At 53.0% G+C, this 13,074-nt stretch overlaps 5 protein-coding genes across 5 annotated transcripts; 1 reads left to right on the top strand and 4 right to left on the bottom strand.

Annotated features, from left to right (window-relative positions):
• Positions 1-267: 267 nt before the first annotated feature.
• Positions 268-2,591, bottom strand: CCOS01_02221 (DFDF domain-containing protein; the record flags this gene model as incomplete). The annotated part of the gene is made up of 3 exons (XM_060450413.1): positions 268-1,236; positions 1,318-2,417; positions 2,480-2,591. 3 exons carry the CDS (start codon positions 2,589-2,591, stop codon positions 268-270), a joined length of 2,181 nt encoding a protein of 726 aa, XP_060319063.1.
• A 1,112-nt stretch (positions 2,592-3,703) lies between these two features.
• CCOS01_02222 (DNA repair and recombination protein pif1) lies at positions 3,704-6,271 on the bottom strand (the record flags this gene model as incomplete). The annotated part of the gene is made up of 2 exons (XM_060450414.1): positions 3,704-4,722; positions 4,786-6,271. The coding sequence occupies 2 exons, from the start codon at positions 6,269-6,271 to the stop codon at positions 3,704-3,706; spliced, it is 2,505 nt and encodes an 834-aa protein (XP_060319064.1).
• Positions 6,272-7,403: 1,132 nt separating this feature from the next.
• CCOS01_02223 (uncharacterized protein) lies at positions 7,404-9,197 on the bottom strand (the record flags this gene model as incomplete). Its single annotated transcript, XM_060450415.1, has 1 exon — positions 7,404-9,197. The coding sequence occupies one exon, from the start codon at positions 9,195-9,197 to the stop codon at positions 7,404-7,406; it is 1,794 nt and encodes a 597-aa protein (XP_060319065.1).
• Positions 9,198-9,560: 363 nt separating this feature from the next.
• Positions 9,561-10,019, top strand: CCOS01_02224 (uncharacterized protein; the record flags this gene model as incomplete). The annotated part of the gene is made up of 1 exon (XM_060450416.1): positions 9,561-10,019. One exon carries the CDS (start codon positions 9,561-9,563, stop codon positions 10,017-10,019), a length of 459 nt encoding a protein of 152 aa, XP_060319066.1.
• Positions 10,020-12,158: 2,139 nt separating this feature from the next.
• CCOS01_02225 (uncharacterized protein) lies at positions 12,159-12,347 on the bottom strand (the record flags this gene model as incomplete). The annotated part of the gene is made up of 1 exon (XM_060450417.1): positions 12,159-12,347. The coding sequence occupies one exon, from the start codon at positions 12,345-12,347 to the stop codon at positions 12,159-12,161; it is 189 nt and encodes a 62-aa protein (XP_060319067.1).
• Positions 12,348-13,074: the final 727 nt, after the last annotated feature.

Consider the following 13,074-nt stretch of genomic DNA (forward strand, 5'->3'; position numbering starts at 1 on the left):
GCATGCAATTGATAAGAGAACACCGGGCCATGCTCGGTGATAGCTGCTGCTAATGGAATATCATACAAGATCATGTCCACCATCCCCCCCGATGCGGATATAATAGAAGGCAGGCTGTGCGCAAACTCCTCTTCCCGTATGCTGTCCCTCTCCCGTCGTGCGATAAAGAAAATGCCTGAACAATGCAGTTAAAAAGACTCGCTTTTATGACCCCTTCCCCATGAATAACTCCGTTGTGAATCACCCTTTTCCTCGTCAGGGCAGAAATCACTGCTCTTGAGAAAGCGCTGGCTGGTACCGCATTTGAAGAACCCACTTGTTGTCAAAGTCAATGCCTCTCCGAATCTTGGTACCCGCCTTCTTCCAGACTGTCGCGCCGAGACCCATGTCGGCAATGAATAGCTTCCAGTCTTCATCTTCAGCCACAGCACCATGACCGTCAGCCGCTCCGGCACCGTGAACACTCGAGGGGTCCGTTTCGGAGACAGGTGCCATGGCCTCGAGTAATCCCTTTTTCGGCGCGCCCATCGCCACCACATACCGAGGCTTGACATACAAGCGCCCACCGTCGATGATGCTGACCTTTCCAGTGGATGGGTCGATGCCCGTTGGTACATCCACCGCAAGAACAAAGGCCTCGTTTCGGTTGGCCCATTCTATCAATTCATATACAGTGGCTTGGTCGCCAGTTCGAAGCTCCTCAAACGAGATCGCCAAGCCTAGAAGAGCATCGATGATGAGTGTTACCGATGTTGCTGGGGTGGAAGCTGTTTTGCGAAGCTGTTCGAACAGCTCGATCTTGTTGTGCACGCGACCTCCAAAGTTTCTGTATATTCTCACTTGCTGTCGCATGTCTTCGAGCAGATCTCGCTCACGCTCGATGCCAACGACACAGACTAGTAAGTTGAGACCCTTGTTGCGTAGGTGCCGGGCAGCCGCAATGGCTCTTATTCCGGATTTGTTGTTGCCGGCGAGAATGACGACGGTCGCAGAAGCCGACAAACTGTTGCTTTGAGCATTTGCGCCACCGGTTCCGAAGCGGACTTGAATCGCGGGGTCCTCCAGAGCTCGCAATGTCACCTCAGCGATTCCTCGGCCTGCATTCTCAGCCATCATGTCTTCCGTGAGCCCGACCTCGTTGGCTGCGATGTTTTCCAGGTTCAGCATTTGAAGAGCTGAGACGGTCTCTAGTCGTCGATTTGACGGTTCGAGATAAAATCCGGACTGTGAAACGTGCTGTAGGTGGTTAGTACCATGAAGACTTTTGGGGCTGTCTTGAGAACGAAGCAACGCTTGGGACTGTCTGTTCAGACGTACGTTGGAGTTGACGCGATTGAGGGGCTGACTGGTAAGTTGCGCGCTCGCTTTCCGCGATTGCGACCTCCTCGCAGCCCCTGATTTGCTATCCGCCCTGCGGCTACTCTGAGCACTCCGGACATCACGACCGCTTAGTCGATCAACTCCATTAGCGGCATCGTCAGCCTCGCTGTTCCAAAAGTCCTGACTCGTCTTTGCCGATGCGGCTGGCAGGTCGAGTACATTCTCAGAATAGTGGAGGTTCTTCCCTCCAGCTGTTCCTGGCTTGGGCAGGCGGTTGTGCGAAACCAGCCGGTCTGCCTCGTCAACCAAGTCCTCCTTTCGCATTTGGTCGAAGATGGTACGCTTATCAAACTTTGCCAGGTTGTTTTCGAAATCGAACTCGACCATATCTTCAGTAACGTCTTCCGAAGCCCATCCGTTTTCGGGTAGGTCTTTCTTGCCCTTAAGGCCCCGTTTCAGTGAGTTGAAGGGTTGGAAGGAAGGCGAGCTTTGCAGCATCGGGGTTTGCCTCCAGCCTTTCCCACGGTTAGTCGCATTACCGCGGATCGGGGTGATTTCTGGTATCGTTTCCTCCGTTGCGCCGTTTCGAGCTTTTTGCTTTGCTCGCCGCCTACTGCTCTTCTTTTGTGTTTGACCCTGTACTTCGCCAGCATCCTGCGACACTGCGCTGTTTTCCGCGGCAAATCGTTGTGCGTTGGGCGTCGAGTCGTCCACCTCCAGCTCCTGCAAAGTCTCGCTCAGGCTGACAATGTCGTCCCTCAGACCTCCGGTTAGGTGGACGCCGGACAAAACTCCTGGCTGCCCCGGCCGAAGGTCCATCGGTGCGCCTGCAGCCTGTTGGGGTACAGCTTCCGGGAGTATCTGGCTTTCGCTCCCACTCACGATACCGGAGTCGGGCCTCTTTCCCATACTGAGGATGGCGGGGTCCGCAAAGGCGGGTTGCGCAGGTTGATTGACGACGGGAGCAGGAACAGGACTGACGCCCGGCGCTGTAAAGGTATTGGGCGCAGCATCCTCCTTGAATTCGGAAAGCTCGAGGACGTTGGCGGCATCGATGATGACCCTCGGGAGCCAGTGGTTTGTCCCGTGAGTGAAGACTATGTGGGCGCTTGTTAGTGGGACCGGGCATCTAGTGACGTTGATGGAAACATGAACGTACCGTTACTCAGCGTGAGGCTGATGCCGGGCTCTATAGCACTGACAGTGCCCTTCAGCATCGTACCGTGAGGCTGCCTCAATGTCACCAGCATTTGCAAGCCGATGAACTCCATGGTGACGGATGCGTCGCAGCGTCTGCGTGCTGAGTCGTTGACTGTGTCAGGATGCACCAGAGCAGCGTTGGGTTGGGGCTTCGTCGCAAACACAACTTGCGCGAATTGACCGAAACTTGAGCTTTGGAGATATCGCAAGTGGCCAAGAAAGATCGCAAGATGGAAGCGGCGGCAGTAAGGTGCTGTTGGAGTGCAGAAATGAGGTTGACGTTAGCAGTGAATATGTGTGTTGACCTTGGATCTCGACGAATGACCAGACCAGAGAGCTTGCTTCCCCCAATTCCCCCCTCGGGCACATTTACCTGCTGGGTTCAGGTTCCCTTAACTTTTTCCCAATGCTTATCGATAAGGCAAGCGCAGGGGACTTAAGCGCAGGGCAGGCGCAGGTCCCAGGTGCAAGGTCACGCGGATTTCTGCTGGTGGCGGGCAGCTACAGGCTACAGCATGCCCTGCCCAGGAAGAAGGGACGAACGTCATGGACACAAGCTTCCGGGCCCATCTGGGGTACGAAGTTACCAGCCCGAGGTACCTCAAACTAAGGTACTTGAAGCCTACAAGGTAAGTACCTCAAAAGGTCGGTTGACTCGCTAATTAAGGGAACATACTGTGATCATAGTTTCTATCAAGTGCGCAGCACCTCCCAATCAATCAGGAAGGTAAATACGCCGGATTAACTACGTTTCAACGCACATAGTAGGCGTCGCATCCAAGGAACCTAGGTTGTTATGACTCTTGGTTGTTCTCCATCCATTTGTTGAAGAAGGTGACAGTATATGCAGAGTGGGCAACGATTCTGCTCTTGGCGTTCCTTAACTTACCTTACCTTACTTGCCACTGCGACAATGAATCAAGTCGCCAAAGACAAATATCTTCTAATATTGTTTTCTCTTATTCATTCGTTACAAGAGCAGAGGTATTTCCGTCCAAGACGTGCGTTCCGAAGCGAAACCAGAGCTTGCGAGTCCAACGCTATCCATGTCCAGACAATCATGAAGACTAAATGAACCCCTTCCAACCATGCATAGACCGGCCACTCGAGTAGAGCCTTTGATCACGAGGTGCCTCTAGAACGCCGTATTATGTTACTGCCAACACCCTTCCTGGGTCCCATCTTAAAACCCGCCGTAGCTCGCCATTGCCTCCTCCTCCTCGTCCAAGTCGATCACCTCAACGCCTTTCCTCACAAACGATTGAGACCGCGCGCTCGCTCCAGAAGTACTCCTGACGGGTTTCGTGTCCTTTTCCTTGTGCAGGAAATCAGCCATACTCGGCGGTTTTTTTGCAATGGCTACGTCGGCACTGTAGAGCTTGTTGTAGAACCCTACGACCCGAGGGTGAGCCATCACTTTGTCCTTCCGGAAATTCAGGACCTGTAGGCCTTGTTGACAGGTCGCTCGACTGAGCGCGACATAGGCCTGACCCTTTTCGAATACTTTGCCCAGATCGACCTTGACTCGTTCCAACGTCTGACCTTGTGCCTTGTGAATCGATAGTGCCCATGCAAGGATCAGAGGCAACTGGCTTCGACTAGCCTGCACCTCGCCATTAGGCAACTCAACCTTCCAATCTTCTGGAACGCAAAGGATGGTACGGGTACATCCATCCACCGCCGCGAATTCCACGACAGGATACTCGGCTTTGCCCCTAGTAGCCTGCTCTACTTCTCTGCTGAAAGCTTTGATCTTGCGCCTGGCCCTTGCTTCTCCATCCTCGTCAATGTCCTCGACACTCTGCATCATGAGTGCTGGATTCCAGTGTTCAAAGTCGTCCTCGCTCATGAAATTGACCACTTTTCCAAGGGAACCGTTGACAAGTGTGTCGTCCATGTTTTTGATGAGCATGACTTGAGCACCAACCTTGAGCTCAATCATTTTGGGTGCCATCATATTTTGGAGTAACTTGTCGCGTATTTGGGGGTCTCCGCTATCGCCTGCGTCGTACCGTTTGGGTATTCCGGGCAATCTGCGCAGTCGACTTTGGTTGGCGTTCTCAACCTCATATCGTGTAGGGAACAGCTCTGTGACCTCCAGGCCATCTGTGGCGGGAATCGCCCTAGCTAGGCTTCTAAATGTTTGCACGGTCTCGTCGGTAATTCTGCCAAGACGCATTTCGTTCAACATATTGGCAAAGACTGAAATTGGTTAGCTACTGCGCCGGTCTACAATGTCCAGACTCGTGTTTCATTTCGACATACCTGGATCCCTTTGACGGAACACCTGCGTCAAACCAATCGTGTGGTCAATCGTAGTGTTCCAAGTTGCCGCTTCGAAGGCGAATTTAGAATCCCTGCCTTTATCACCATCAGGTACCGGGGGCAGCTGGAAGAAATCCCCCGTAACTACAAGCTGGATTCCGCCCCAGGGCTTGCCGTTGTTTCTGATGGTTCTGCCGATTTGTGAAAGCTTGTCAAACAGGTCGCCGTCCACCATTGAGACCTCATCAAGGACGAGGATCTTGGTACGAAGCCAGCGGTTCTTCGCTTTGGGGTTTCGCCGGATCTTCTTGACCAATGCCTGGACGTCTTCCTTGCCAAGGCCAATCCCAGAAAAGCTATGCAGTGTTTGGCCTCCGATATTGCAGGCTGCGAGGCCTGTCGACGCTGTGACAGCTAGCCTTTCCGGATCTCTCGCCCATTTCTTCGTGAGCTCTGCGATGATCGATCTCATCAGGACCGACTTTCCAGTTCCGGCCGGACCTGTAAAGAAGACACTCTGGCCTTTGTTGACAACGAGGTCTTGGACGTGCTTTTGCTCTTGAGTGAGAGCAATTACCGATGCCTTGGCTTTGGGCTGGTTGCTTTTCGTCACCTCTGCTCGAATCTGGTCCATAGACCACTCTTCCTCATTGGCGGTTTTCTTGGATTGTGTTTTCAGCTGTTTCTTCTGCTCCTTGAGGGCGCTGGCAGTCATATTCCAGGTCTCTTTCTTCTTCTTGGGAGCAGGCGTGACACCACCATCCGCCCATCGAGAGACCTCCGGCTCGTCTTGTGGCACTGGGATGAAGTCCTCCTCAACTTTCCATTTTGTTGGCAACTTGCGCTTCTTGGGCTGCGGCGCCACTTGAGACTCGAAGTTCTCTGGGGACTCACGCTTCAGTGAGCTTTCGGCAGATGTGGTGCGTGATAGTTGAGGGTGGACGAAATGTGATGCGGGAGACGAGGACCACGGTAAAACTTGTGTCGAAGGTTCCTCGGGCGGCGGGTTGCTAGCCTTCTTTGCTACAACAGGGGGCTTGGGGAGTGATGGTAGAGCCGACGGGGCTTCGAAGTCCAGGTCAAGCTGGTCGTCGTCGCTGAAGTCATCTTCGGCAAAATACACAGCGGGTTTCGAGTTGGCCTGCCCACTTTGGGTGGAGATAGTATCCGGTTCGTCTCGAAAAGAGTCAGACCTGGTATAGAGAGAGGCGAAAGATTTGCCGTTAGGCGCGGATATAGAATCCAGAGCAGACCGATTGCTGCTTGCGAAGTGCGTTACACTTGCAGTCCTGCCCGGCGGGGGTCGTATCGAGTTCGTCGTCGCGGGTGGCGCCGTGGTCGTCGGGTTCGTCTTTTTGAACTGGTCTATGATATTTCCATTCTGAGTGGCGCTGGGGCTGCTCGAGGGAAACAGTTGCTTGGCCAATTCATTCTTCTGGGGCGGCGGAGCGCTGGCCTCGTAGGCCTTCTTCGCTCTGGCTAACATCGAATCGGTATGGGGACCTAGATCCGGATGGGAGGCAGAGGTGTGGACATGAGCGACACGAATTGCTGCTCGGTGGGTGAGTTGGCGGAGTACTGGCGGATATCGAATGGGAAAGAGGCTGGTGATTCCAGCCGTCATCCGAGGGGCTGTCTTGTTGACATTTGTTGTGTGACTCTGTACGTGAGAGGCTTTGCTGTATCGCACGCTGACCGAGGAAGGAAAGAATTCGATCTGCGTCTATCCTGGAAGGGCAATCCCGATTGTGGTCGGGACGCGCCTGGACGCGTTAAGCCCCTCCTGAATCTCAGCGCGAAAGTTGCTCCAGATCAACTTGGCTTAGTCATCCAATTAATCACCACTACCCAATCTCCTCACATTGCCACATTCAACCTCACTCTTCCATGCAGCGCGTCAAAGGGTCGTAGCCGTGAATTATGCCACCTGTTTGTACGACTTATCCCCGATGATCATTGGCCGTTTGTCTACCTTTTCTACGATTGGAATACGCACATACACACTAAAGACATATCCCACTTTCTTTGGAACAACTGATGGACTGTTGGCTACCTAAACGGACTATTCAAACTGTCCAATAGCATGTTACTCAATCACCGTCATTGGCTGCGGACCGTCCACGTTCACCACGTAGCTCCTCTCTTTTGCAGAAAGAGCCTGCGCCTCGATGCAATGTCGTCGAAGGAGAAGCTGTTCGTTCGCCTCATGTTGGGCGTGGGGGATTGACTATCTGCAGTCGACCCCAATAGCAACCTTTTAGGCACAAAGGTTGGGTAGAGCTCCTCCAGCCGGACCTGGCACTACTTATTCAAGCTCTCGCCTTCCATGTTTGTGCTGTGCTACCTCGGCGTCTCTGCAACCTGCAAGCTGCATTGCCAGATTTTATTTTCACTGGGACGAGGAAGATCTTCACTTTATCAAACTGATTGTTCGGATCTTCCATTGGTCAATTTCACTATGCTGCCCTCCGGAAAGACACTGCCTGTCCGACTTTTGTTTCGACTAAAGCATTAACACAGAATAGTTTCATTCTTGCCGATCAACGAGGCGTATAGCTATCGACGACATCCTCAAGCGTGGAAGAAAACCCCGGAAAGGACTGCAAACTTGGGCTACCCTAGTTATGGTACCTCGCCCCTGATCGCCCTAGCGGTTCAAACGGATTGTCATGGTGCCGGCTCATGTACTGTTTTGCTTGTCGCGCTCTCTCTTCGTACGTTTCCTCGTCTCGAAACAAGGCGTCTCTTTCTAGAGAAGACCGACGGAATCGAGTTTCCAGTCGTCGCCTCCGTGTGTCGGCAGCCAGCTCCTCCTCGCCCACACGTCGATCTTCAAATCTCACTTCATCACGGATCGTCATCTTCCTCACATTATCCAAATCATCTTCGTGTCTTGCACGAACAACCTCTTCCGAATCAACAATGCGGAAGCTGGGTCGCCTGTGGATGACACGGGGCGGGAGCACAACTGTTCGACGGCGGCCGAGTCTGTTCAATAGCTCCATGTCTTCCAGGTCGTTGTTATAGGCCGTATCTGCTAGCCGCCGGGGCCGAAATGCTTCATGCTCGAAGCGGTCGACTCCGCCAGGCATTATCAGTGGTGGGGGTGGAGGTGAACTAGGCATACGACCGCGAGGAACATCGTAATCAAAGAGGCGACAGTCCTGTTTCGTATGGTATCGACGGTGGCTACGGCTACGGCTACGGCTTCGACTGCGACCGCGACTTGGATGACGGCCGCGGCGGTGATTATGCCTGCCGGAATCGGAAGACCCAGTGACGGATGTACTCGGCGTCCGGTCCGACTCGCTCCAACTATCGTCTGAACGCGAGCTTCTAGAGCTTCCTGAGCTTCTAGAAGGGATGTCATAGACCTTGGTTTTGCCCTTCTCTGTCTTGATGACTTTGACGTCGGTTTTCTCTTTGCCAGGCTTCGTCAACGGGAACGGAGGGCGAGGCGGTACAACCACTGGTTGCGGGTGAAGCCGCTGAAATTCTTCATGTTGCTGTCGCATCGCCAACTCATGGCCTTGCTGCCGTGCCAATAACTGATGATCAAGATGGTACTGCCGCTGTTGGTCACGCAGGCGTTGTTGATATTCAATCTCCCGTTCTCTCTCCTTGAGAATGGCCTTTGCATCCTCGCCGAAGCGCGGCTCTCGTTTGAAATACACCGTCATCGAGATCGTCTCCAGGAGGTTCTTCTTCGACTTCCTTTCTTTAACCTTGGTTACCACGACCTTCTTAGCCTCTTTCCCAGCCATGTACTGGCGGTACTCGATAGAGTCCTTGCTAAGCTTCCTGATCTTGGTGCTGATCTGCTGCAGAGTGTAATAGAACCGTCTGTCAAGGTTATGTGCGTCGAGATTGTTTTGCGCCTTTTCGATCTGACGCTGCTGCGTCCCTGTGAGGTCGAGCTTCTTCTGCATTGCTGTCTTGCCCTCGGCATCAAGTTGACGGATGGTTCGAGTTATGGCCGGCTTGGGGAGGTCCTGGACCTCTGTGCGGATGACATTCTCCCAGGTCGATTTGACGGGGTTTCCTTCGTCGTCAATCTCGTTCGGGTCATGAACCTTTTCGAACCGGTATACGACATACTCGGACAAGGCTTCGCGTGCATCAGCATCGGTCATGCGTTCGTTGCGAAGATCTGATCGCTCAACAAGACGCTTGCGCCGTAGCTCAGGTGGAATCACATCGTTGGGAGGCTGAACCGGCATGGGCCGAGGCATCATCATTGGGGCTACCATCGGGGCTGCTGGACGTTGAACGACATGATGAGCCGGCGGTCCGTGGACGGGAGGCTTGGGGACCGGTGGTGGAGGCGGTGGATGCGGTCCGCCTTTCGCCCCTTGAGGGTGTTTCGGCGGGCCGGAAGTGAGATTGATAACACCGGGTGGAAGGGGAGCCATGATGGTGACGAGAATTGTAAGGATGCTAGGACTCGGAGGCTATCCTCGAGGGGGGTTGAAAACAGGTAAGGCACGTCTTATATGATGAATCCGTAACCGACGTCTCATGAAACTAACATTCAATGAAGTAGGAGGGAGATACTTATGCAGAGTGGAATGTCGTACCAGAAGAAGTCGAGAGGGTTGTGGCTGTCTCGACTCGGAGACTGTGCTAGACAAAGTGAGGCGAGCGCAGTCCTTTGTGGAAGGGTGTATGAGACACAATGAGCGACGGGAGGGTGTGTTGGTACTTTTGCTGTTGGTCTGTCTTGATCTGTGTTCCTGACTGTAGGATGCAGGTCTGGGCTCGGCGACAAGAACGGAATGGCCACCATCAACAACTTTGGCCGCAGCAGCACGTATCTCAACTGCTTTCTTTCCGATGATACGAGCCTTGTCCTTGGAGTGTCCAGTTCAGCTATCCGGCCTCTTTCGTCTGTTGAGGGGAAGAAAGAAGATGGGAGAGAAGGGTGGGAAATAGTGGCCTTGAGAAGAGGGGGCGGGCGTTGCGAGCTTTCAGGAAGCCAGGAAGCTGACTTTCACCGCCAGGAATATGCAACTGTCTACCATACGCGCAACCTATCACTCAACCCAGCAAGCCACCTACTCATAAAATACTTCGTCGCTCTCGAGGCATCCATTTGCACCATCCCTGTCGCTTCGGTGAAGTGGTGGGCACCGCCCAGTCGAGCGCCACGTTCCTCGCCTTTGGATTGGCAGCCTGGTCATCAAACGGCAATTACTTCAACTGCGATACTTGAGACGCCTGTCTCCCTCGCCTGAGCCAGAGAGTTTGACCTGGTCGATGGATGAACTCGACAAAACGAAACAAAGTCTGAAATGCTACTCGGAGTCCAACGGGCCTCGGCGACTGTGCATTATACGTACCGAATATGCCTGAGTCGTCTGTATTAGAACTGCGCTTGGAATCAGAAGCTGTCACCATGTCTTGGCAAACACGGGCCTCTACACTACACACCGAGAGCTGCTCGTTTACCGTCTCTGCCGGTGCTCATTACCCCGCAAGAGACTGACTTTGTCTTGCACGGGCACGGGCGGATTTGACGGGCGGGAGGGAGGGTCGACCCGGAAGGCGAATTTTGCGGACAGTGGAAATGGTCCGCGCCGCACGAAACAAGGCAACCATCCGGCTGAATATCTGTCAACCTCGATTCCTTCACCGAAGACGTGCCGCTTTTTCTTGAGGTGTGTGGAGGACGCGCATTAAAGAGTGTGTCCAGCTGTATGGCTTGATCGGCAAATCCACGCAGGCTCGCGGTCAACACTGTCCAGGGCCGGCTCAATCGGATATAGGATTCTTACACTTCTGGGTTCCATCATCGACCCCAATCAACGACCACGACTCCCCCTCAAAGACGACTCCAATTGGTGAGGGGTGCATCAAATGACTCCGATAAGGAACATCCAGCAACGACCTGCAGAAATAATGTTACACGGCAGAAGCCCTAGGTGCTTGGCCAATCAAGCTGACACGACACGAAGGAATGGGCAAGAATACAAGATTCTTGTCGGTCATAGGATGCGAATTCGAGATGCCAGCGATCGAGACATGCGTACGTCTTTATGCAGGACGTGAGAGAGATTATTCTGAGTCCGTAACAACCGAGACATTAAGGCTGTTCGTCGACGAGGGTGGTGCAGTCGGTACCGCCCTCGGCTTCGTATCAAAGATAGGATTCGAAGTGCGCCTCTCATCCAGGTTGTGGTCTGGACCGTGCGAATTCTACCTCGATCTTTGGAGCTGGCCTGGTCGGTGGTCCATCTGACACTTCGACAAGACCATTCTGAATGGAGCATCTTACGTGGCTGGTCTTCTGATACGAGTCCAATCCAAACGCCAATTTTTTCGCAGGCGCCTATTTCCCCCCATGTCCACGTCGTTCTCATGGCCTCACAACATTTTAGAGTGCTCGAATGATGTGTAGTGGCGGAGAAGAATGAGACAATAATGCCAACTGGTCTCAGTTGCCATTGCAGAGCCGCACCTTAACTGACGTGACTGACAACTGCTCTGATCGGTTTTATGCTTCCTTTACAAGCACCATCCATGCAATAATGAAGGATCTTTACTACCTCGCGAAGCCTCTTCAACTCCTTCGATCTTCAAGAGACAGGGGAGGCCTGTCCACACCGTCTGCCAGTTAAGCTTGATGATATTTAGACGCCGCGGCTGATCAGCAGAAGCCTAGACCAAGGCTGTCTGCTGTGTCGGTACACAACATCCACGGAGCTGGCACAAACTCGCATTTCCTGACGACACAGAATTCTAAGACCTCGGCGACTTCGATGCGTGTAGTCCCAACGTTGTACTCATCGGCACTGCACGTCGAGAAGCCCGGGTCCCACAGCAACTGAAATCGTCTTTGTGCAGGGCCTTTGCGCGACGTTGGACACGCATATTCTCACATCAGAGGTGATACAAGAAAAATCTCCTCACGTACCCTGGGATCTGTCTTCGTCGTAGCCATTGCAGAGATGCCTAATGCCACAGGGACTTCCCTGCTCACCTCATGTACAACGCGTACAATCGAGCGATCTGGCGGCTTTCCGTCAAACTGCGGGTCTTTTCTTTGTCCTTCAGAAGCCGAAAAGCTGTACTCCATGTCACAAACGAGAGGCCTGGCTCCTGGGTCTCACCGTCTACAAGGCCGCCGCCATCTGTATATATGCCCAACGGTCGAGGGAGGACAAGAGCTGTCACTCTCGCCGTCTCCATTGAATTCTCAACTGATCGTCATGTCAGTACATTCAAGAAGTTTCGGCAAAGTGGCACTATCCTCGAACGTTGAGTGTTTGGTGTAACATCTACAAAGCACCTGGCTTGAAGAGGAATCAGTCAGTATGCTGATAATCCCTGCAAGCAGAAGAGCCCTTGGCTTCTACACAACAAGACACCACCCCTCATTCACATGTACCAGCCTGCGCCCGGTTGCAACACCAAGGGTGTAGATGGGTGCAGAATTCCCAGCTTCTCTCAAAAAAAATTTTGCCCATTCTCAACGAGGCTAGCGAAAGTGCGGTTGCCTCGTCTCTTTTGGCTGACGCGACTGACTTGTTTTCTGCACATTGTAGAGCCCTTTGGCTGGTCATCTACGACGTTCGGCCTTCCTTTTCCGCCTCCCTTGCAATCCATCTCTTGCCCACTAAGTGTAGTCGGAGATGGTTGGCTCATCTGTATAACGGCGTCAAGTCGATGCCTCTTTAAAGAATTAATCAGCAAGGCAGCAGTAAGGTGATGATGTGCCCAGATACATACTCGGTATGACGCCAGACGTTGAACACGCAAAAGGCGTTGCCTCGGCGGATAGAGCCTTTTGAGACAGCGGCTCGACCCGAGGACACCATCACACATGTCTCAACTCGCGCCACTTATCCGACCGGATAAGTCCGAGGTCAAGAGATCAGTGCCTTTCCGAGAGAGTGTGTGCTTACGGCTTGGATGCCTGGCTCAGCCTGCGGTGCGAGATGCTGGCCCCTTTTCGTCCTCTGCGGGGGAACACACAGGTTGTGCCACTACTCAGCTGGCACTTTTCCAGATTCGAGATAAGGACAGCGCTTGCAGAGACAAGACTAGTATACCTGAAAGGGGTGGTATTCTTCGTCTTGAATCGGTGGACAGCTTGGGGACCTCACGATTGCAAGATGATTCTGTTGCCCAGTCGCATCGATGTTCTAAGGAAGAGAACTTCGTCAACATGATGAATTCCAGTCACGGTATGTCTGAAAAGAGGTATTGACCAACGAGATTCAAGCCACAAACATGAGGTAGATGATTTAGAATAGTATGTAGCGTAGTCGTATCTCGTACACATCGCCC

The sequence above is a fragment of the Colletotrichum costaricense genome, assembly GCF_030867565.1.
Source record: "Colletotrichum costaricense strain IMI 309622 chromosome Unknown Scaffold_2.1, whole genome shotgun sequence".
Taxonomy (NCBI): domain Eukaryota; kingdom Fungi; phylum Ascomycota; class Sordariomycetes; order Glomerellales; family Glomerellaceae; genus Colletotrichum; species Colletotrichum costaricense.